At 41.6% G+C, this 22,267-nt stretch overlaps 3 protein-coding genes across 4 annotated transcripts in view; 1 reads left to right on the forward strand and 2 right to left on the reverse strand.

Annotated features, from left to right (window-relative positions):
- Positions 1-6,936: 6,936 nt before the first annotated feature.
- c11h1orf35 (chromosome 11 C1orf35 homolog) lies at positions 6,937-11,830 on the reverse strand. The gene is made up of 8 exons (XM_070973319.1): positions 11,184-11,830; positions 10,220-10,370; positions 10,085-10,130; positions 9,766-9,848; positions 8,969-9,041; positions 8,688-8,767; positions 8,458-8,580; positions 6,937-7,867 (listed from the first exon to the last, which is right to left on the reverse strand). Exons 1-8 carry the CDS (start codon positions 11,278-11,280, stop codon positions 7,612-7,614), a joined length of 909 nt encoding a protein of 302 aa, XP_070829420.1. The 5' UTR covers positions 11,281-11,830; the 3' UTR covers positions 6,937-7,611.
- On the forward strand, positions 10,815-19,008 carry guk1a (guanylate kinase 1a). Of its 2 annotated transcripts, none has more exons than XM_070973322.1 (7): positions 10,815-11,026; positions 15,236-15,349; positions 15,723-15,764; positions 15,872-16,107; positions 16,295-16,379; positions 16,465-16,550; positions 17,657-19,008. In XM_070973322.1, exons 1-7 carry the CDS (start codon positions 11,005-11,007, stop codon positions 17,693-17,695), a joined length of 624 nt encoding a protein of 207 aa, XP_070829423.1. In that variant the 5' UTR covers positions 10,815-11,004; the 3' UTR covers positions 17,696-19,008. The 2 variants fall into 2 exon arrangements, with proteins under 2 accessions (XP_070829423.1, XP_070829421.1); XM_070973320.1 differs by lacking the exon at positions 10,815-11,026 and adding an exon at positions 11,833-12,007.
- Positions 19,009-19,052: 44 nt separating this feature from the next.
- Positions 19,053-22,267, reverse strand: part of obscnb (obscurin, cytoskeletal calmodulin and titin-interacting RhoGEF b) — a 54,269-nt gene continuing 51,054 nt past the window's right edge. The window contains exons 82-83 of the mRNA XM_070973318.1: positions 22,005-22,047; positions 19,053-21,482 (exon numbers count right to left, since the gene is read on the reverse strand). Of these exons, the coding sequence (XP_070829419.1) occupies positions 20,369-21,482; positions 22,005-22,047 (1,157 nt within the window). The 3' untranslated portion in view covers positions 19,053-20,368. The remainder of the gene's footprint in view (positions 21,483-22,004; positions 22,048-22,267) is intronic.

Raw genomic sequence — 22,267 nt, forward strand, 5'->3', positions numbered from 1 at the left:
TGTGAATTGGCTGCAGAAGATACAGCGGTTATAAAATATGATTCTGACAGCTTTCATTGCACATGTTTGCCCTGATCTCTGTGTTCACACCTCCACACCTGCACCTGTGCTCTGACAGTGCAAAGAGGCGAATGGGGGGGGGTTGACTTTAGTTATTTCCCAGCTGTATGGAGGATCACCAAACAGTTTACAGCAACAGTTTACTTCTTGTCTTGTTAAGCCTTGTCTTGTTTTTGGAAAGGTTGTAGTAGAGTTTTGTCATATTTTACATTGAGAAATTACAGAACAGGGCAGAATTCAAGCCCTTGATCTCTGCTGATGTGTTAAAACCTAAAAGGAAAGTCAGTCACATAAACGTAAAGGTGCTCTACAGGTCTAGTGTTGAGTGATAGTTGGATTTTTAAGGCGATAAATAGGAGCACCTCATGTCATTAGATTACACTATTTTAGAAAATGTATTCGCTACAGTACAATGCAGAGAGTGAAGTGCTTTGTTATGCAGTACTTGTCAGTACTGCACAAACTTTGGCAAACATCTAATTTACTACATACTGGATAGAAACAGACTGTACGTACTGGGCTTCATTCTTTATAAGAAAGAGACAGCCATTATGTAAGTGTGCCACAAATGAATGTGAACACACCACCTATGTACATAGATATGTTTTCCAAATTGCAACCTTTTCAACAGTTGAGGAACTGTCTTATCTTCAGTATACCGTTGTGTGTTTTTTGATATGTTGAACTGATTGTGAAACGGTTGGATAAACCCATAGGTTGCAGAATTTCCTGTATTCAAAGAAACATGCATGTCATTTGTTGAAGTCAAAACACCAAATTGGCTCATGTCAGAGTTTGTGTTTTCACCTGAAGACACCTGAGCCTATATTACACCTCTGGCTCACAAACATTGCTTTCTTTTCTGCAAAGGTTGTCTCACAGCTGCATGTTTTCTAAAGCTGAAATCACTTGTAGCATTACGTTTTGGCAACATGCTCTTAGATATGCTTAGATATACTTCTTTCTGTCTTTGAACAAAGTTCTTTGGGTTCAAACAATACCTGCGAAAGACAGCGAAGATAAAGAGAGAAGGATAAAGATGCTGAGAGCTTTGTGACAGGAAATCAGGATTTGAATCATCTCTATGACATTTAGCTGACAGAGTTCAACGTCTGAATCTACAAGAATCTAAACAATTGCTATGCAGTGAACAACTTCCACACACTCATAAAAAAGAAAGCAGTTGCTGTGAAAATATGCTGAAAGTGATCTCTCAGGCATTTGGCAGGGCAAAACCACAAATTATGGTTGCAGAGTGAGACAGCATTATGAGCCTTCACTGTGTGGTCCATCACCAACTATAGACCTTTCTCCCTCCCGCTGTTCTCTCCTGCCCCTCTCCCCTCCTGCTGCCCCCTCTGCTGGGGGTAGCAGGCATAGTTGACCCTGGTTAAAATTCAACTCACCAAACAATGACGCGGTCAGACTTTCCCCTGTTGACCTGGTTGTGGATCAAAAGGAAAGTGGAAATTGCAGAGTTTGAAACAAACACCTCTATAGATTAAAATTTAAACTGGATGACTGACTGCAGGTTTTCACCAGGATGCTCCTTTTTCCACTTTACAAGCATCCTCTATAATTTATCACTTCATGTTATATGAGGAGTTTCCATTCTGTTTCACATCAGGACCGCCTAAACTGATCCACACTAGACCTCAGATTCATGTAATCAGATTGAATAGTACACAAAACTCACCTTTTCAAAACTATAGTTTATCTCTCTGCATGATATATTTGTTGTAATTGGAATTTTAGTGTTGTATATAGCACTGCTGCAGGTGGAGCAGAGCAGTACAGAGAAGAAGAGGAAATGACAGTAAATTACAGTATTTTGTATTGTGTTGGAACAATATTTGCTCAAGTAGTTCAAAAATATTACATTTTACCCATTAGAAGCAAAACTTTGTTTGAACACCTTACATGTCCAACACACTATAACACACCATATTGTAGTTGGAAGCAAAACAACTTTAACACCTGTGAAGCGTAATGAATGACTGACAGTGCACAATTCAGTTGTGTATGAATTTTAAATAAAATTTTTTTTATGAATACTTCACTCTCCATGACAAGTAGGTCATGAGGGCTATAAGATGCAGCTGAAAGCTCTGGTAAAGATAAGATACTACTGATCCCAAGTCCGATTTTCCCTTCAAGTTCAATGTGCCTTCGTGAGTTTAGAACTGTGATAAAAGCTCAATTGTATGTCTAAAGTAAGAAAATAAACCGATCTGAAACGCTAGAAACTGTGCATGTAATTGAGTAATTCTCCCCTCGGCCACAGGGGGCGACATCTCCCAGTGTGGTGATCTGGTGATGTTGGGCGGAACCTGTGACGTGTCAAAATATCGCCATTTCCTTGAGGAAGGAAACGCCTTAAGAAGGCAGGAAACGTATCAGCTGTGTGTGTGTAAGAGACGCTTTAAAGAAGTCACTTTATTGCCGTTTTCGCTGAATGTAACATTAGTTGCACAAAGAGCCACGCGTTTGCGCACAAGATTGTTAGCATGACCACAGTTAGTGAGGACGTTTAGTGAAACAGTGACTTGGTGCAAAGAGCTAGCTTAACTTTGTCGACTAGCTAACTTGTCTGACTTGCCCCCGGTATCTTCTTATTTTCTTCTCGAGTCCTGAGACGTGTGTTAAGTTTGCATGAAACTCAATACAGCATAAATGTAAGCATACTGGAAAGTAGTTCTCAGTTAACTGTGTAAATCTGAACTGGTAGGACGACTGTTAACATTATTTACACCGGCTAACGTTAGTATGGCAACTTTTAGCTTTGCTCTTTGGCAAGCTAAACGTCCTAAAAGTACTCCAGTGACCTTCCTCGGGTGTGAACATATAATTTAAATTGCCAAGAACATCGTCTGTCCAAGAACAGGATGACTGCGGTTTGTTTCTTAAGGATAGCCCCATTTGTGACCTGAGCACACAATACGGGAGGAGTGTCTGCAGTTTAAAGCGTTGTCACACACGACACTTGGGTGATTATAGCCAATGCTATACTATTGTTTTCGATGCCTATATGTATTTAATAAGTATAACGTCCCCGTTTAGGTCCCTTTTTGGAAGCAAGGCTGTGTTTAATAAGAGTCAAGCATCGGTTGTGTATAAAATAATCATCTCTTTCGCAATCATCCTTATGACTCGACATCATACCTGCTAGATTATAAGCAATACATTCAAAACATTTTATCGCAGACACAGAATGCAAATTTGTGTCAGATAATACCTGTAATAGGACCCAATACCCTTGTATTATCGATAGTCAGATTTTCCCTCGAGGGGGAAATGTTTCGTATTTATCCTGTTTTATGCGACCAGCTGTCCATTCAGTTTAAGATCCTGTAAGACAAAGATAAACAGTCAGTCCTCACAGTTGAGAAGCTGAAACTAGATTATATTTTGCATTTTTCTTTTAAACTTAATCAGTTAACAAAATTGTTTCAAGTGATTCATTGACTAGTCATTCTTCTGTGTCATCCTAATTTCAATTGATCTGATGTTGTTTCTCCTCTCTTCCTCCTTTTTTTTTTTTTTTTTGCAGAAATAGGTTCCTCATCACCAGCAGACATGAGGAATGCATTTGCCAGTATCTTTGAAATGTTCAAGAAGGAAGGACGAGGATCCTCATGCTGGGTCTGGATCCTGCTGGAAAGACGGCTGTTTTTTTATACGAGCTCGTACCTTTGAGAGATTGGAGAGTTTGTGACTACAATTCCCACAATAGGTATAATAATGATGCTCTGCTTGAAACTGTTACATGGCTGTTGTGTGTTTTATATCATGTAATAATTATTTTCTTGGAAGCCAGTTTACATGTGTTGTTTGTCCTTACTGCTGTCAAACAAGAACTTTTTTTCCCTTTCAGGTTGTAATGTAGAGACAGTCGTGTACAGGAGCATCGGTTCCACATTATGGGATGTTGGTAGTCAAGACAAAATTCGACCACTGTGACATCATTACTTCCAGAACACACAGGGTACGTTCAGTTATGTCAGAAGTGACACCTGTTAGCTTTAAATCAATCACTTTGTCGTGGGATTTTTAAAATATTCACTGCTTAAGATACAGTACACGTCACACACACACACAGATACACACACACTCATTTGTTCCCCAATTTGCTCTTGTTCCGGTGCGTACAGGCTCACGAAGAGCTCTTGAGGATGTTGGCAGAGGACAACCTGCGTGATGCTGTGCGAGTATGTGCCAGCAAACAAGCAAGCAAGAAAAACTTTGATATATGCAGATGCATATTATAAACATTTTCCCTATTGTACTCACAGGGTTGGCTTTTAATGTGTCCTCAATGTCTGTTGTTTTAGGACCTTCCAAACACTATGAATGCAACAGAACCTGTGCCACCACCGGGGATGGCCTCTGTGAAGGACTGGATTGGTTTTCTCATCAGCTCAAGAACCATTAAGAATCACCTCCTATCCACAACTAATCTACTCACCCGTCTATGACCCTGCTCTCTACTCATAAGGTGTTGTAACACTGAGATTTTTTGTCTGTCCTCACCTCAGCTTGTATTTTCACAAACACACAGGTGAGGGGTGCAGGTGATCTGTTTTTGTAAAGCTGTCTTTTTTTATTTTTATTTTGTATAACTGGACATATATTTGGTCATGGGGCAGCTCAGTGCTCTCACACATTTTTTTTTCTCTCTTTCTGGTTGTTGGATAGCCATGTATGCATTGAATACGAAAAGGGAGGAGAGGGAAAAAGAATTCACCAGCACACGTTGGCCTCAGCAACCTGATGACTTGTTATGATCACATGTACTGTAGAGAGTGATCCAGAAGGGGCTTTAAATTTTCTATAAACTGAATAAAACACTGCTCTACTTGCAGATACTATGGTTCACTTAACCAGTGACTGCATGTACCAGCCCCACAAATGACCTTTTATTGAACACTGGCATTGAAAACCTGCACTCTGTACAGACATCACTCTGTCCAGGATGAAATTCCCATCTGTGAACACTTACCAGCCGTCATTATAAGGTATGTTGGCTTGAATTGAGAAATGCAGCAATGATCTCACATCTGTTTATGGTTGTTTGAAAGGCAGTCTGTTCAGTCAGCATTAGATTTCTGTATTTTAGAGTCTCAGGTTTATCGTGTGCTGCCTTTACAATGAATTTGTTAGCAAAACTGCATGATGTAGTTTGTTTGCGTTTATGGACATCATGTCAACTGGTTGTTAACATCATCAGGCTGCACAGGAACTGTTACCCCACTGATCACGTATTCCAGTCTCCCTGTACTGTAACTGATGTGCTGTGTTAGGTTGCACACTACAGTGGCCTTAATGTCTTCACTAAAGGCCCTGACAAGTCATGCCCTCTTAAATAAGGAAAATGGTGTTTTAATGGCAGTATAAAATCATTTTCAACTAAATGCTTACCTTCAGTAGCCAGTTTTCTTCCATTGTGGCACATTGTCTTCGGGGTAAACAGAAGCCAAATAAATGCCTTTTCATCCAAGACACATTTTGACTCATATTTTCAAGCTTCTTCTGTAAAAGGTGGGTGTTACTTTGCTGCTCTGAAGATGACTGAGGTACATTAAACATTGTTTAATTTATAATGCCTAATTATTTGACAATGCTGTTAATATCTTAAGTTTGTTTTTTATGTAAACATATTGAGGAAAAGTCACAAAGTGACTGGATGAAAAATGTGTCTGCGTTTTGTGACATTGTGCAATAAAATTGCTGAATGCTAAGGTTTGCTGAATTACTGAAAGTAGTTTTACTCGCTGCTTTGTAGTAGTTTGTCATTTTCCACTGAAAATTTGCATCTAAAAGAGTTTGTAGACCTAATTGTACCACTTTCAAATATACTACAGTGCTCCGATTATTGGTTAATTGACCGGAAATCAACAAATTTGACATTTTAGCCAGTTATCAGTTAAGAGTAGTCAATATTGTTTCCAGCGTTCAGCTGTAATATGATTTTAAGAAGGCTTTCAATTTTATATAATAAAAAATAAATGACTTTTTGGTCTGTTGGGACGAAAGAAGCAATTGGAAGATGTCACTTTGGAGTCTGGGATCTTATGAGTTAAACTGGCAGTCTGTTGACAGTGACTAATAAAAAATATGGATTTATCAATAGAATATTAACATTTAACAACAAATTCCAAAACAGGTGTCACACCAACCTGCTGGGGCCGTCACCCTTTGACCCGTGGAGAAATGTGATGCCACGAGATGGTGTAAACCATCCAGTGTTTGGGTTAAAGCAGTAATGTGGGGAGCACACCCTGTTGCACATTGTGTAGGGGCGGCAATCTAGGACAGCATTCTTGCAGGTTGATTAGGCTGCTATGGTTAATGCAGCCAAGCCTATAAAACATGGCAGTAGGGTATGGTGGTGGTGGAAGGGGAGGGAGTTCGAGTCCTGGGTCCCTCATAGGGCTGCTTTGTGTGGCTTCCTCTCCTGCTGCTCCATCAGCTTGGTTTGTGTGTGGCGGTCTAACGGTACTCGGTCATATAAAAGGACCAGCCTGGTTTTTTGCACTCTTCTTTATGAATGCCTTGCTCTTTTTTAGTGCACCCCCAGGTGCCAGCCAGCAGAATACCCTCTTTCAGACCAATTCAAGGCAAATGCAAACACTACACTCTATTATAACCAGTCGAGAGCATTCCAATGGTATCACACTAGTCAGGGAGCTGAACCTAGAACGGTGAGGGATTAAGGAGCGCTGGCACGACTGAGAAAAGAAAAAGGGCCGGAGCTGCCGAGCAGTGCAAGAGGCACAGTGGGATGGAGATGTGCAAGGACGAAAGTGGCCTCAAGGAGCATCTGGGGAAGATTTCAAGAAAGATGTTAAAAGAAACTCCCTTGCTCGACTTTTCCAAATGTAGGCTTAATTTTCCAAGAAATAGCTGCAATGTCCTATAATCAAATTTGAATATTTTCTGTGTCGCTGATGTTTCATGATACAACCTCAAGCTTCAAATGTTTTATCTTGGCTAAAAGATGTATGATACTTAAACATAGAAATGTTTATATAAAGAATATCAGTTCAATCCATTTCCGTTTTTGAGATCTTTCGACTGAAGTTCCCATGAAAAATCTTAAGGCACACCAGAAATGATGGAACTGGGATACGCTGTCTGCTCTCCTTCCCTCACAGTAACAGCCACCGGGACCAGACAGAGGAATAAAACATCATTGTATTGTTTTTGTTCTGTTTGTGTTGTTTTATCTTGCAAAGCATTTGAATTAATTAGATAAATACAAAAAACACAACCTTTGACAATAGAGAAAACATGATATTTGGTGGTTTAATCACATAAAATGCATAAAAAAAAAAAAAAAAAAACTTGTCAAACGACCAAAAGCAACAAAAGACACCAGTGTCCCATGACCGACTGACCAACTTACTGGTGAAGAAGCTAAAACACGAGGCCAAAGCCTGTCAGTCGATCCGTCTCCATCCATGCCCTTTCTCCAGGGCCAGTCGAGCTGCTGTAGGGCGTTCTGCCCACGTTATGCGTCTTTGAATTGGGGGGTGGGGGGTGGGGAGGACATTAGTCGTCCAAGTCTGTGTCGTGGCGCCGCCTGTGGCTTTGTGCGGCACCAGCAGGGGCCGTCTTGTGGCTGACAGGGTTACGGGGGACAGGAGACCCCCCATCAGAGGAGTCTGTGTCATGTCGCTGGGGACGGTGATGGGGGTAGGAGGGCTGTCGCTCGGCCTTTGCTCCCCCCCTTGAATGGCTGTCATGGGGTCTGGCTCCGCTCTGACTCTGGTATGATGGATTATGATGATGGTGGTCTTTTCTCTGCCTGAGGAGTGAAAGGAAACAAACAATCCATGATTGGGTCGCGGTGGATCGGGTAGGATGTTGTGAGCCTGGGGGACAACAAGCTGCCGGATGAGCTTTATACTGACATCCACTAAAACACTGAATGACAGCTCTAAATGAATGTAACAGGCGAGTGTGTGGACACATTTCTGTATATTCAACAGCTTAGATCACGTATTCTTCATATTACGCTTCCTCTCTCACTGGCACAAATTATTAAAGCACATGAATTACATTATTCAGTCTGCCATGCTCACCCTCAGTGCTATACACCTGAATTACAGAGTGTTTCTGTGATGCATGCACCCCAAATTTAAAATGCTTCAACATGCAGTGTGCAGGACAGTGCTTTAGCGCCCTCTAGTGCTGACAGAGGAAACTTTGGTTTCATTTCAAGTCAACAAGTTTGCAAATACTTTAAACTTTAATAGAACAAAATACAGAATCACCCATTAGTGCAACCTTGGAGAAGCCTGTATTTGAATTTGGGTTGGAAATAGAGGTATTGTTCCAAATATGCGAGGACATGTTTTTTTAAGCCAATCTTTGAATGTGTCATTGTGAGCAAACCTCTTTCTGTTGTCATCTGACTCCGAGGAGGACGAGTCTCTTCTTTGCCTTTTCTTCTTTTTTTCCTTCTTCTTTTTCTCCTTTTTGCTCTTCTTCTCTTTCTTTTTCTTTTTGCTCTCGTGCCTACAGAGGTGAAATAAAGTAGCGACGGTGATTATTATTGAAGTAAACGTGGGAAACAGGACACGGTTTTTGTGTTTTTGGAGGTCACTAATATAAAGCGTTCTCACCGTTGCTCCACATCCCCTTTTTCTTCACTCTGAGATGTCTTTGCTGCTGAGGTTTCTGGGCGACTGTCTGTTTTGTGGTGCTGTAAAGAAAGCATTTCTTTAATTGTTGCATCGAGCTGTAGACCAATTGAATAAACTCAACTCTTAAAGTCTGTTCACTACCTGCAGAAAGGTATTAAAAAGGCCTGTTTTTCCGTCCATCAAACTGCCTTTTGCTTACAGTCTAAACATCTGCATCTTCAAACATTCAGTGACATTCGTGAGTGAGGAAAAAAACTTACTGTAAAAACGGGCAAGCCTATTTTAGCTGCCTCTTTTTCCTTTTGGGAGAGCACCATTTTTCTTGACCCTGCACTGTAAATGGAAACACAGTCACAGTGCATTTAGATAAAGACTCTCTTACCACCACCTAAATGTCAACAGGAGCATTTTTCTGAGAATAAAAACACAACATTGTGGAAGGCAGAGACAGATATTGTCATGTCTCCTCCCCATATGCTGTTTGCTCTAAAACACACAATACTATCCTCAAGGTAACCTTACAAACATCAAAAAGTAGGACCTTAATGAACTGAAACACTCAAAGGTGGTGGACATTTACGTTTCTGAAATGCTCCTTTTACCATTAAGAGGATATTCACAGTATGAAGACAGATGCTTAGAAACACTTGAAAAAAGAAGCCTGGAACAGCCGTGGTTACTGCAGTTATCCAGAGATCATCTTAACAGAGACCATTCTTGTGATAACAGCTTAATTTATCTTCTTATCTCAAGAAAACAAAAGGCAGATTTTTCAAGATAATTTATCACAAGAAAACATCAGTTCCAGTCACACTTCATGGCGAGATGCGAAACACTGATCTACACAGGCTGTCTGATGCGTACACCACTTTGGGTGAGTGTCTTGTGAGAACTGTGGTGATTATACTGTATGTGCATTTGCCATTCTCTGCTTCCGTACTCCTTACATTACGTAGATGAAGACTTCTTCAACACCTTTTTGGGGGGCTGTTTTGTATATTAGGCAGTTATATTCCAAAGTTGGCAATGTTCTCAAGGAAATAAATAAATAAATCACCTGGAGCTTCCCAAGCCTGAGATACGGTCCACATTTCTCTCTTCACCATCAGCCTCTTCACGCCTGCAAACATCTGCAAGGTCCTGGTATTAAAAATAGGGGAAAATTTTCTTATTAAAGCTTTTTAAGGAGGGCAAATTCTTTAAAAATGTTCACAAGCCCTGCAATCGGCTGGCGACCAGTTCAGGGTGTACCCCGCCTCTCGCCCATTGTAGCTGGGATAGGCTCCAGCCCCCCGCAACCCCGAAAGGGATAGGCGGTATAGATAATGGATGGATGGATGTTCACAAGCTTCTGAAGATAAAACAAACTGACATGCCTCTTTAGTCAATCCAGTTGGTTGCCTCTTCAGATTCTTGTGCCCTCTAGATGGAGAGAGGAAATGATGAACTGATTTTATTTCTTGATCCATACTTATATTTGTCAATCATTCCTTATAGTAAGTTATACCTACAGGGCAGCCATCAGTGCCTCGTGCTCTGCAGCCTTGACAGCAGCAAGTTCTTCTTCTTTGGACAAGGCCCTGCCGCCTTTTTTATCTTTGGCATACCATGTCAGATCTTTACCTTTCTGCCACCGTCCTACTGGTGCCATCAGGGAGTTCCCTGGAAACAAGACAGAGGAATTGAAAGCAGTTGAGAGAGATTTATTATACATGTTATTTCTGCTGTGTTATATAGCTCAGCTCTACACTATTTTATAAACGCTGCTGTAGAGGTAACGTCATCCTGAGATGACCCTTGGAACCAGGGCTGCAACTATTATTTTCACTGTCAATTATTCTGTCAATTGTTTTCTCAATTAACTGGTTGGTCTGTAAAATTCCCACCCAAAAATGGTGCAAAATGTCAGTTTCCCAAAGCCCAAGACGATGTCCTCAAATGTCCCCACAGATTGGGTTGCATCTTCTACCTGAAGTCACCTGCTTATCTCACCATGCTTACAAAAACAATGAAAGTGGTGAGAACAAGCCTTTTAGTGTACGCATGTGTTTTGCGCGTGTTCGTGAATCTAAAATAAGGAGATTTTCTTCTCAAATTGTGCACTCTGATGTATCCTTCTATGTCACAGCTGTGGTGCTACGTAGGTCTTGGTCGGCATGCTGACAGCGGTGTGGGCTCATATCGCGGTGTGGCTACGTGTGCTCGCTCATAGAGAGGGAGCACAAACTGACCTGCTGACTGAAGAGGGGAAAACGGGAACACTACTGAGCTACTACAGCAGCCCAGACACTGTGTAATGAGGGACTCTACGACAAAAGGTATGGGGAGGAAGCACGCAGAGTACTGAAGCCACTTTGTGTGGTTTAACTGTGTTTTTGGAAGTCTAGTGGTTGAAAGTTAGCATATAGCTAACGCATTAGTGACTCATCTGCTCACCGCCGATAGCGGACTCGGCTGCCAATTTTCTAGACTTACCGAGATAATTTTCTCTGTGCTTATCGGCTTTCACATCATCCCAGTTGAACTGGTCCTGGCCACCTCGCACCCCTCCTGATCTCGAAGAACCAAACATTTTTGACAGTTACAGTGAAGTCCTAAGAGAAGAGTAACGTTGCTCTGCTGTTAGCTCGACCAGCCGACTGTAGCCACATTAGCACGCGAGCAGCGCGATTGGTCAGGCCTTCAGCATCATTCACTCATCCGGGTAGTTGTGCAGTAAGTTTAACTTCCTTTTGTTGATCGGAACAACGTGTTTCCTGGACCGGTAGTGTTTACTTTGACAACCGCAGCTGACCCGGTAAACAATTTTTCTTCTTACTTCTAGAGGAATCAACTGAGCGAAAGAGGAATCGTTGGTTTGAACAGCGTTTAACTCAAGTTAGGCTATGCTATATGGTTAACGTCACTCTGAAGCCTAAAAACAAAGCTGTAGTAATAAAAGTACTTGACCGCAAGTCTGTGTATCGCTCCGCTAAGGAAGAAACTGCAGCAATCAGTCAGTTTCATAAAGGCTACGTATTTAAAATGGCTGCATGTGTCTCGCCTAACGTTACTGTCTTCGGCCAATGATAATAAAATTCCACGTTTCCGTGTTTTGCCGCGCGCGTTGTCGACGCTCGCGAACGTAACGTGTTGATATTTTGGCCCGCAGTGATGACGTAACATCACAATTTACCCTAATGGCTCTCACAGCGGAGGCACGGAACAGAGGAGGGAGACAGTCCTCCGGAGACGGCCCTAAAATCTTGGACTAACTTAACTCCTGATGTTTATGAAATATTTTTCCAGGCTAATGTCAGGTAGGAAGGAGGGTATCTGTCTCTTTTCTGTTGTGTTTGAATCGCCTGCCACGTTACGCAGCTAATACTGCCATTCATTCCCCTCAGCGTGGCTGGGGTCCGGTTGTTTCTGCGGTGTTGTCGCAGAAGAAGATAGATGGTTGTTATGTGTGTTCACCAATCAGGATTAAGTTAAGCTGATGCAACATTACCTGATATTAAATCACGAGCGTGAGTGCGTACTTCTTGCTGTGTGATAGCTGTGCAACAATTTTAATGCCACCAAGAGTGATTAAAAGGCCAAATCCGTGCGTGGCTTGTAGCAGGGAGCCATAATATTGCTATCTCAAAATGCCTAGTATTGCCCACAAATGTACACATGCTCATTATGTTTACTGTAGGTTATTTTCCATTATGCATTAAAGCCTGATGCTCAGGTGTTTTAAAGATTTATTCACTCCTGCATCTTTAACTCAGCCAATACTTCAAAGGTCAGTTAGGTCAGTTATGATTATAGTTATCCAAAAATCCTACCCTACAGAATCAATGCACAAAGCAAGTACACACGTTTTCTTCAGGAAATGCTTCTCTAGTTTGCGCTTACCATCCCCAAAACATGAATTCAGCATGCAAATCGCAACATTTTTATTGCTCCTGTTCGCAAGTCAAAGTGCACTCTGCAGAGTGTTTTAATCTGTTAGATAATTCTGGCACAAGATTGCAAAACCCTCCTGATCCTCTCTCAGTAGTAATAATAAAACATGGACAGTGCTACTCTGCAGTTTGTGTGCTATATTTGGCATGACAGAAGATAAAATGCGTTGGAATGAAGACACCACAGCTCTAGACTGGATACGCGAAGGCGTTGAACCTGTGCCCACATAACGCCCAATTCCCCTCTGCTTCAGGGTAAACTCGCCGAACAACATTGCTGTTTTGACACCACATCCCATGTGTTGTGCTCTCTCGTCTTTTTCGACCAATCAGTAAATCATTTTGTCTATAAAATGCAGAAAATTGTGAAATTGCCATCACATTTTCCTTGAGGTGACAAATTCAGATAGCTTATTATATCGAACAGCTCAAAGCCCAGTTTACGTCGTACATGACATTAAACGATCAGTGTTCAGCATTTTTAGTTGTTGCTGATACACCTTCAGTTGTTGATCAACTAATTCATTCCTCAATTTATTGTTTCTGCTCTCAGACTGTGTCTGACTGATAGATTTCACATGATCTGAATGTGGCTTTGTGCAAATGTCGATCACACAGTGTTCAGAGCACGTGGTTAGAGTTAAGCGCAGTGCAGCTTCCAATAAGCGCCTGATTGTAAACTCACATGTCTCTCATTTCCTGCCAGACGGCTCTGTGTCAAGTACAAAAGGTCGATTCTTGTGTAGGTGTTGGATTGTATGTCAGGTTTCGGTTTTAAGAAATACAGATTAGATCTTCTTAAACATAAACATATGACAACCACAGGCATCTCGACAGAAAATCGTCACAACTAAAAATAATCATTAGTTACAGCCCTAAATCAATTATGAAAATTTTGCAGACTTATTTTCAGTCAACTAATTGATTAATGATTGATTGTTTCAGCTCTAAATTCAACTAAAGTACAGATTATGACATCAATAAAATAATCCTTTATTGATCTCCCAGAAGGGAAATTGGGATTACAGCAGCACAAGGACATAAAAAGTGCAGATTAAAAGAGAGACTTAAAAGAAATAAATAATTGATAGTATAGAAAATGAAAAAAGAACAAAACAGAAACTATAAAAGACCAGTTCAACTTAAGATTAAAGGCAGCAGCAGTACACACACAGCATCCCACAGTCTGTGCAATATGTCTCAATATCAATCAACCCTCGTACACAACAAGAAATCTCCTCAAACGTGTGGATTAGCTGATTTTTATGTGACAGATCACTGTATGTGAAATATCTTTGGGTTTTGCACCTGGTTTTGTAAATTGTGTTTGTAAATCCTGTGGTGGAGGTTTGGGGTTTGGGGTGATACCTGTTGCAGGACGGGACTCTAAAAATGGTTCTTCGCTGGCTTTAATTAGCCGTGTCGTTGTTTACGGGAAGCATTCAAGAGCCCAGGGAGAACGCCTCTTGTCACTTGCACCTGCTGAGACAACCTCGCTGCATCTGGTTTGCCTGGAGATGACAAGGCTCTCAATGTTGTGATTTAACTCTTGGCTAAAAAAAGACCTCTGAGGCTGTAATTTGGTGCACATCATCATGTCATGTGGAATAACTAATTTTCAGACCAATTACCAAACTCTCTGACACCAGACATTGATGTGAGTAATAGGCCTATAATCAATAGTCATGATGATCAGCTTTTCACTTATAGGGGCTCATTAGCACAGTTAATATCTGTTGCTAATATTTGCTTAGAAGATGCTAACAGTTGTCACTGAAAACCAGCTGACTTTGGATGAGATATAAAACACACATCCAGCTTTTTAAATGTATCTTGGACAGCTAAATCTACCAGTGTGTAAACATGGCCCTGCCCTCTTTTTTCCCTTTCCCTCCTGCATTTGCACACCACCCACAAGCACACATCACACCCTCCTCGTCCACTTGCATTTCCTGTCTGCTCGAGCTCTGTGTACATTGAGGAAAGGTAAGGAGCAACTCTACAGACGGTTCTTTTAATTTTTACTTAAGAAGCTAACCTAAAAATGTTGGTTGTGTAGAAGGTATCACAGTCCAGAGAAGCTGAGATGTTGAAGAAGCTATTTTGCTCTATGCTGATCCATGTGTCAGTGTCACTGGATGGCTGCATAGTTATTTAATGGGAGTTTAAAGTTGGCATTTACTTCAATAGTATGAGCCTATGTCTGCATTAAAAGCAGTTTTCCCTCAAAGCCTCTCGTATTTCTTAGCTGTTCTGCTCTCTCCTGCCATCATAAGCAGAGGAAGTCTCTCCATTAGTGAGTAATTGCTCCTCGACAGCACCATGGAAACCTCTTGGCTTGCCAACCAGTTGATTGCCTCTGCTCTTGTGGGAGATGTTTTGGCCTCTTCATTTGGTTCGCCTTTGAGAGCTGCTGGCTTATCATTTTATCGCGTTTCTCCAAACCAGAGCGAGGCTTGTCCAAACACGTTAACCCACCGTAACACTGCCACGTCTTTTTATGACTCATGCCATAGAGTCCAGCCTGTACGCGTCAGTCCTCCAGACTCACCCGCTCGTTTCCTTGACTAATCTCTCCTCTCCACGTCTCCTCAGCTATGGCTGGACCCAGGCCGGTGGTGCTTAGCGGCCCGTCCGGGGCAGGGAAGAGCACTCTGCTGAAGAAGCTCATGAAAGAATATGGCAGCGTCTTTGGCTTCAGCGTCTCCCGTAAGTGCGCCACTCAATGATATAAAACACAAAAGAGCAGCATATGTTAATATTTGAAAAGCTGGACCCAGAGTTTTCCTGCATTTTTTGCTTGTACTGCAACTATTTTAATAATCAATTCACCATTTTAGTCCTTGTTCTTGCAAAAATACTAAACCCTCTCTGGTTCTAGCTTCTCATATGTGAGGATTTGCTTGTTTTCTTTGTCTTAAGTGATAATAAACTGGGTTTTTTGTGTTTTGGACTGCTGCATGCAAAAAAATAAGCAAAGATTAGTATCACTTTGGTCTTTAGGCCCAAACAGTTGTACAATTAATCAAACAAATAAATGACAGATTAGAGATAAAGTACAGACTGTTTTATCAACCCTCAGATACAACAAGAAACCCTCGACCTGGAGAAGAGAATGGCAAAGGTACAGCATGTTCCTCCTCTTTCATGACCACTGCAACGGTAAATCACATCTTCTGAGTCTGTGGTTTCCTTAATTTGTATTGTTTGTGTCTCATTTCTGGGCTCCAGATTACCATTACGTTACACGGGACGTGATGCAGAGAGGGATTGACAACGGCGAGTTCATTGAGAACGCAGAGTTTTCTGGGAACATGTACGGGACGAGTAAAGCTGCTGTGCAGGACGTCCAGGCCAAGAACCTTATCTGCATACTGGACATTGACATGCAAGGTGTGAGGAACATCAAAACGACAGACCTCAATCCCATCTACATCTCGATCCAGCCGCCGTCCATGGCTGTCCTGGTAAGCACGGGAGGAAGTTCATTCCATTGAACGGGTTCACACACAGGTTCCTCTTAACTAGGTAGGAGGTCCTGGGTGTGACGCTTAGTTTTCTTTGTGCCACGGGTTCCTGGTCATACAGGTTTTGGACTATTTCTGGATGCCTTGTGCACAGTGAATTGACATTTTTTGCCTTGTGTTGTTTCAGGAAAAACGTTTAAGAGACAGAAAAACGGAGTCAGAGGAGAACCTCCAGAAGCGTTTAAAGGCAGCCGAGGTGGACATGGAGTTCAGTAAGTATTTTTCTTGTTTATTGGCAAAAAAAAAAAACACACAAACTTTAAAAACCCGACTGAACACAATCATGTCTCCTTCTAGGTAAAGAAGCTGGTGTATTTGATGCCGTAATTGTGAATGATAATTTGGAGGATGCTTATGAGCAGCTAAAACAGGCTCTTCTTGAGGTGAGTTGCGAGTGCAGAACACAGTCCTCAACGTTAGCGTCAATGAACACATTTTAATACCTTTACATGCAGAATGAAAATGTTTTTACGGAAACTAGATTCAGTTCAACTGACACTTTGACTTTTTTAAAGAAGTAAAATGTCATCTTTTACTGACAAATAGAAAGTTCAGTTTCCAAAACCCTTCCCCTGAACGACGACTGTCCAATCATAGTTTAGCAACCAGAACTAGGCACAGGAGGCCTGACAAGCTTTGGATATCTAAACAAAAACAATTGATCAAAAGTGTAAGGAATCGATTAAACATTGTGATTATCTGCTCTAATGTTAGCCTCAAATGTTAGCATGCCTGGCTAACCAGCGTTACTTCCAGGCCATTAACATATCGTTAGCTGACGTCATTATTTCGTGAGGTTACAGACTGTGTTAGAAAAAGCTCCCTCACAACTACATCTACAGCATTTATTGGATCTAGGGAAGTTTACTCTCCAGCCTAAACATATCTGAATCCTGTTAGCATTAGCGTTACTTTTGCCAAACACTCTTGTGAATTCTCATCTTAAAAGCCTTTTCCCTTGAAATGTTAAACTGATTCTAGTCACATCTTGATTGTCGAAGAACAACTAGCTCTACACGCAGCACAAGAACAATGCTGTCTCTTTATTTCCATGTCTTATATTTATTTATCAACAACCCGTAGAGCGAACATTAGCCTAATTAGCTAGTTAGCTAAAGCTCATAAAATTGACTGTTGCCCAGTAAAAGTCAGAGGCCTGCTTTTGTCCACTTCTGTCTGAAACCCCACCCGCAAGTACCCATAGTTTAAAAATGCACTTCGAATTTTGGGTGTACTCTAAATTTAACATGTTGCAGGTAAAATGATGGTTTCTTTAAAGCAGTTGACTCAAGAGCATCTTGGAAAATACAAAGTGATGTCTTGTAATTACCACTTGTGGCCACAGAGGTCGCTGTTCCACAAAAGTCACGTCGTCTCGCTTTAAATTTCTTCTTTTGTTGTTGTAGATTTGTCTTGATTTCCAGATGACCTTTCTGCCTTGGGAGCATTATGAAGTATGTGTAATAAATACTATGTTTTTCCTCTCTAGGAAATCAATATGGTCAAGAAAATCAAGATGTCTTCGTAGGAGACAGCTGCATCCCGACACCTTTGTAGTCCCGTCCAGTCACTCCTCACCAAAACCGCAGACCTCCATTCCAGTCTTGAACATTCCCTTAGATGGTGGTCTGTGACCCTCAGTCGTCCCACAGGGTATACTCAAATATGTAGGTTTTACATGGTGTTTAGTGGTAGTTATTACCATATGATAACATGGTGTAAAGTGGAACATTTTTTTTTTTACTCACAGGAAGCATTTTCCATATTGTTATTTTCATTTGTATGAAGAAGATGCTCCAATGACGCTTACTTGATATGCACCTGGATGGTGTGCAGGATGTTCTGTCGGACAGGGTTTAGTGAAGACAGGTATACGGGTTGCAGCTTTGGCTTCTCCCCAGTCTGCACTAACACATACTGGGAGTAACAACTCATTCATGTGGATGAAACCAGTTCGTCAAGGGTATGAAGAAGCACTTCTGGAAATGTTGGTTTGAGGAAGTTATTGTTAGGAATCATGCAGAGTTGTGAAACAGATTTGCAGACAGTGAAATGTACTGGGGACAGACACAGTGAGAGTTTGATGTCAGCACACTTGCACACATTTAGTTCAGGAGGGAAACCTCATCTGAACACTTCAGCACTACAACAGATTTCTGGAAGACATGGCGGCTAGGAGTTCATGCAGCTCAGCTGATAAATGCTTTTTCTTTGATGGGTTTTTGTAAATTGCTACAGATGTGCTAACTCAATTAGTTTAGTTTGCTGGATAACTATGAATACTGTTGTGCTCTAGTAGGATTAAATCTCACGATGGAGGTAGACAACTTCACTTACGACTTTTTTTGTATTTTGGGGGGGTTGTAAAAGAACAATTTAACTGTTTGTTTCACAGTTGTAAATTTGTAAGACTTTTATATTGTGTATCATTTTGCAGCTTCACCTGTACAGTAAAGTGACAGTGGACTGATTTGATTCCTGACTCAAGGAGAGGTTTTTTAACTTTGAAGGACAATTCAATGGCATATTTAACTTTTTTTTATATTGCTTAAAATCAAGCACACAGATCTCTTTTACTTGAAAACAAAGAATATTTATGACCCATTTGTTATTGGCATGTTGTTTTTCCACAACAATCCAAAATTTTCCACTCTAATTAAGTTACACCATACTCATTGAGATGCATGCAGTCATTTTACACTTAACCAGCTCTTTTAGTAATGTGATTACATTCTGTAATGTTGTGAAAAAATGTATTTCTTAAACCCACTAAACATCCAGCAGTAAGACTGTGTTATCTGCTAAAACTTAAATAAATATGTTACAATACTGGAAGAAGAATTATCTGCATTTGTGCTGAAAGAATCATGCCGTAGTTGTTATTTGCAGTAGATTTATTTGATTCAGATTTAACACTGAGTATTCAAACGTGTTTCAAAAACTACACATGTACAGTACAAGCAGTTACAATCTGTTAGTGCTATAATATTAATACATAACATGATCCTTGTAACTGACTAGAAGACCTTGAGAAACAACACAAACACCACACATCTTTAAGGGGACAGATACTGTATTCTAGTCATTTTTTAAATTGCAGTGAAAAGGTAGTAAATTCTGTGAGCTCAAGTAATTTGCATAAACGTTTGCTCGCAATCAAATACAACAGCACAGACCTGGTTACTAATAAACTGATAAACACGCCTGCTTTTGACAAGCAAATACATGCAGTCACTCGTCTAAATATCTAACGCACATGAACATCCCTGTGATATCAAATTCAAAGGTAATTGCACTGCATTAACAGACACATAATGTCCAAAAGGCTGACATTCAATTCACAATTAATGATTTCACAAAAATAAAGGACGTAAATGCAGTCAAATACAGAAATCTGATGTGAACCAGGTTGTCTGACTGCTCATCAATAAATCATTCACAAACAACCAGAGTAGTAGAGAAGTTGTGTTTGATTTTGCTTAAACTGACTATAATCAGAATGCATCTTTGATTACACTTCAACAACAGCCTGTGGACCACAGCGGTCACTAAATTGTGCTGTTAATTTTACATAATCAGTGTTCCATATTTAAATTAACTTTAACTGAAGTAGAAACATGTTGTCATGACCTCATTATTGGTCACAAACTCCAACATTTGCTGCTCCAGAAATCCAAGGCACTGCAACAGTGCAAAAGGTACAAAAGTAAACCTGAAAAAATATACCTACCTCAATATAATGGACAATTTATTTATGCGTGTAGTAGAAGTGTCCACTGAGGACAATGCTTGAATTGGTTAATATCTGTGGGTCATGGTTCATGATTTTGTGAAGGTATGTGTAAATGAAATATAATGTTTTAATAAAAGTTGACAATGAAATTGTTCATCGGTAAAAACCTTCATGTTTTGGTTTCCGTCCACTGTGTGTCATAAAACGGGCATCAGAGTAGTTTGGGGCTGACTTATAGTGACATAGTTGTAATTACATTTTTGCCAAGTCCAAAGAGACCATCTGACTCCAACCACTTGTCAAGAAAAAGACTCAGAGGATGAGCCTGTTTTCTGATGGGCAGCTTCAAAATGGAATGGTTTGTCAAATGCAGTAGATATGCGTTACGTTAGGATATGTCTCATTCATCATTTAAGTAGAAATGTCCCCATTTAAGACTGAGAGGGTTTGTGGTACCAAATCAAAATACTACTCCTGGTTCTGGTGAAGGTTATCGCTGATTTGAAGAGTGACTGGGTTGCCCACCGACGTGTAGCCGTAGGTCTGAGTTGACACTTTGGTTTTAAAGCTCTGCTGCCCGCCCTCGACTCTCTGCACCTCTGAGCAGTATGAAGGCTTCACTTCCAGCTGCGCGTGGCTCACTTGGATGGGGACGTGTCTTTCCGTCCTGGATTGGGCTCCGCTGGCTTGGGGGACAGCAGGTGAGAAAAGGCTGCTGGAGAGATGTTCCCTGAAGCGACTGAAGAAGCCGCTCCTCTGCCTCGGGACCACGACCGGCCGCCCCACGTTGAGGAGCACTGGCTGTCCCACTGCGGACCCGCCGATCTCCCTCTGGAGCACAGAGATCTCACAGGGCTTTTCCGCGGCGGTGTTGTAGGTGTTGGTCGAGCCGTAGGTCTCTCCTTCTTCTGGGACATAATCCTCCAAGTCTTCAAGGGTTAGGACGCGGCCTCCTCGCGTCAGAGGCTCCAGCTGTCTGAACGAGTTGTGATCATCATCTTCATCATCTGGTTCAAAGATGACAGTCTGTTGATCATCCAGGTCCTCGCTGTCCTCTCCAGCTGCAGTCAGGACAGACGAGAGCTCATGTGGCTCTTCGGTGATTCCAGAGACGGAATCGGAGGTGACAGGAGCCTCCTCTTCTTCCCAGGAGAGCGGCTGACTGCTGACGTCTCCCTGCAGCTGGGCCTTCTCTACCAGCTTGTTGTTGGAATTGTTAGCGTTCGGGTTTTCTGGTGGAGACCTTTTGGCTCTGGAGGGAGTGGCTGCACGATCAGACCCTGCCGGTGAGATGCCTCTCCTCCTGGACAGCCTGGGCGATTTATTCACCTTGTACTCGATGACCTCCTCCACCTCCACCCACCTGGGTTTGCTCTCCACGGACCTGGCTTCAGCGCCCTCTGGTTCGGTAACATACAGAGTCGGGATGGTGGTCTTTCTGGGAGTGGGCATCCTCCTAAGCCTGGCTGTAGGGGGCTCAGGGGTGGACGTCTCTGAGCGGTGGGCTCCGATAATAGTCAAGCCAGGGGACCTGTGCCTCCTCACGCGTGGGTTTTTCACCACAGTGGTTATGGTCTCCTCACTGGCATAAAGAGAGAGAAGTGACACAGACATTGTTAGAGCTAGAGTACGAAGTGTTGGACTCAAATAGAAATGCTGTGTGAGGAGCTGCAGTAATAAAGATGCCGGTTAAAGAAGACAACACCCAGGTGAAGACAGCCCATCCTCTCATCGTCCGTGTGATAGAATCTTTTGCACTCAGGCTTTAAATACAACACAGCAATGCATACAAGGGACCGCGGTGAAGCACGCACACACTCACACAAAAGAGCTCCAAATTGCCTTTAAGTGCATTTTATCTTCTAGTCAGTGACACACAATGAGACAAAAACATAAAACTTTCAGTCCAACTGTCTCACAGTGGCAGCATCTACAGAGGAAATCTATCCTGACACTGAATCTCACAGTGACACTGACGCTTTTTCTTACTGCAGTTATAAAGACATGTAATGCACAGAGGGATTTTCTAGAGGATGAGCCGATGTCCCACCAGGCAACAGACAAGCTCCAGGCACAAGGATAATTTTAGCCTGTTCACACTTACATGATGATGGTTTTCTTTGGTATTCTCGTCTCCTGCTCAGTAACTAAGGGGAGAAGCAGAATAAATGACATTTAACAGACAAAATAAGAGGATTAGTCTAAAAGCTACAGTTCAAACAAATGTCATCTGGAGTATAAGATGCATTAATTCAGAGTCCATCCTTAAAACTGCATTAAAATCATCAATATTCAGCTTTTAAAAAGGTAAAGGTGCCTATTATAGAGTCCAGAGCCTCCTTTTGCAGGGAATAAATCAGCGTTCCT

Source organism: Chaetodon trifascialis, chromosome 11 (genome assembly GCF_039877785.1).
Source record: "Chaetodon trifascialis isolate fChaTrf1 chromosome 11, fChaTrf1.hap1, whole genome shotgun sequence".
NCBI classification, from domain to species: domain Eukaryota; kingdom Metazoa; phylum Chordata; class Actinopteri; order Chaetodontiformes; family Chaetodontidae; genus Chaetodon; species Chaetodon trifascialis.

Coding starts and splice junctions, on each gene's coding strand:
- c11h1orf35 (XM_070973319.1), bottom strand. CDS start 11,280: ATGTTTGGTTCTTCGAGATCAGGAGGGGTGCGAGGTGGCCAGGACCAG. Junction 10,371..11,183: donor GCACAGAGAAAATTATCTCG/GTAAGTCTAGAA, acceptor TCTTGTTTCCAG/GGAACTCCCTGATGGCACCA. Junction 9,042..9,765: donor TCAGGCTTGGGAAGCTCCAG/GTGATTTATTTA, acceptor TTCCATTTACAG/TGCAGGGTCAAGAAAAATGG.
- guk1a (XM_070973320.1), top strand. CDS start 11,974: ATGTTTATGAAATATTTTTCCAGGCTAATGTCAG. Junction 12,008..15,235: donor TTTTTCCAGGCTAATGTCAG/GTAGGAAGGAGG, acceptor ACGTCTCCTCAG/CTATGGCTGGACCCAGGCCG. Junction 15,350..15,722: donor CTTTGGCTTCAGCGTCTCCC/GTAAGTGCGCCA, acceptor ATCAACCCTCAG/ATACAACAAGAAACCCTCGA.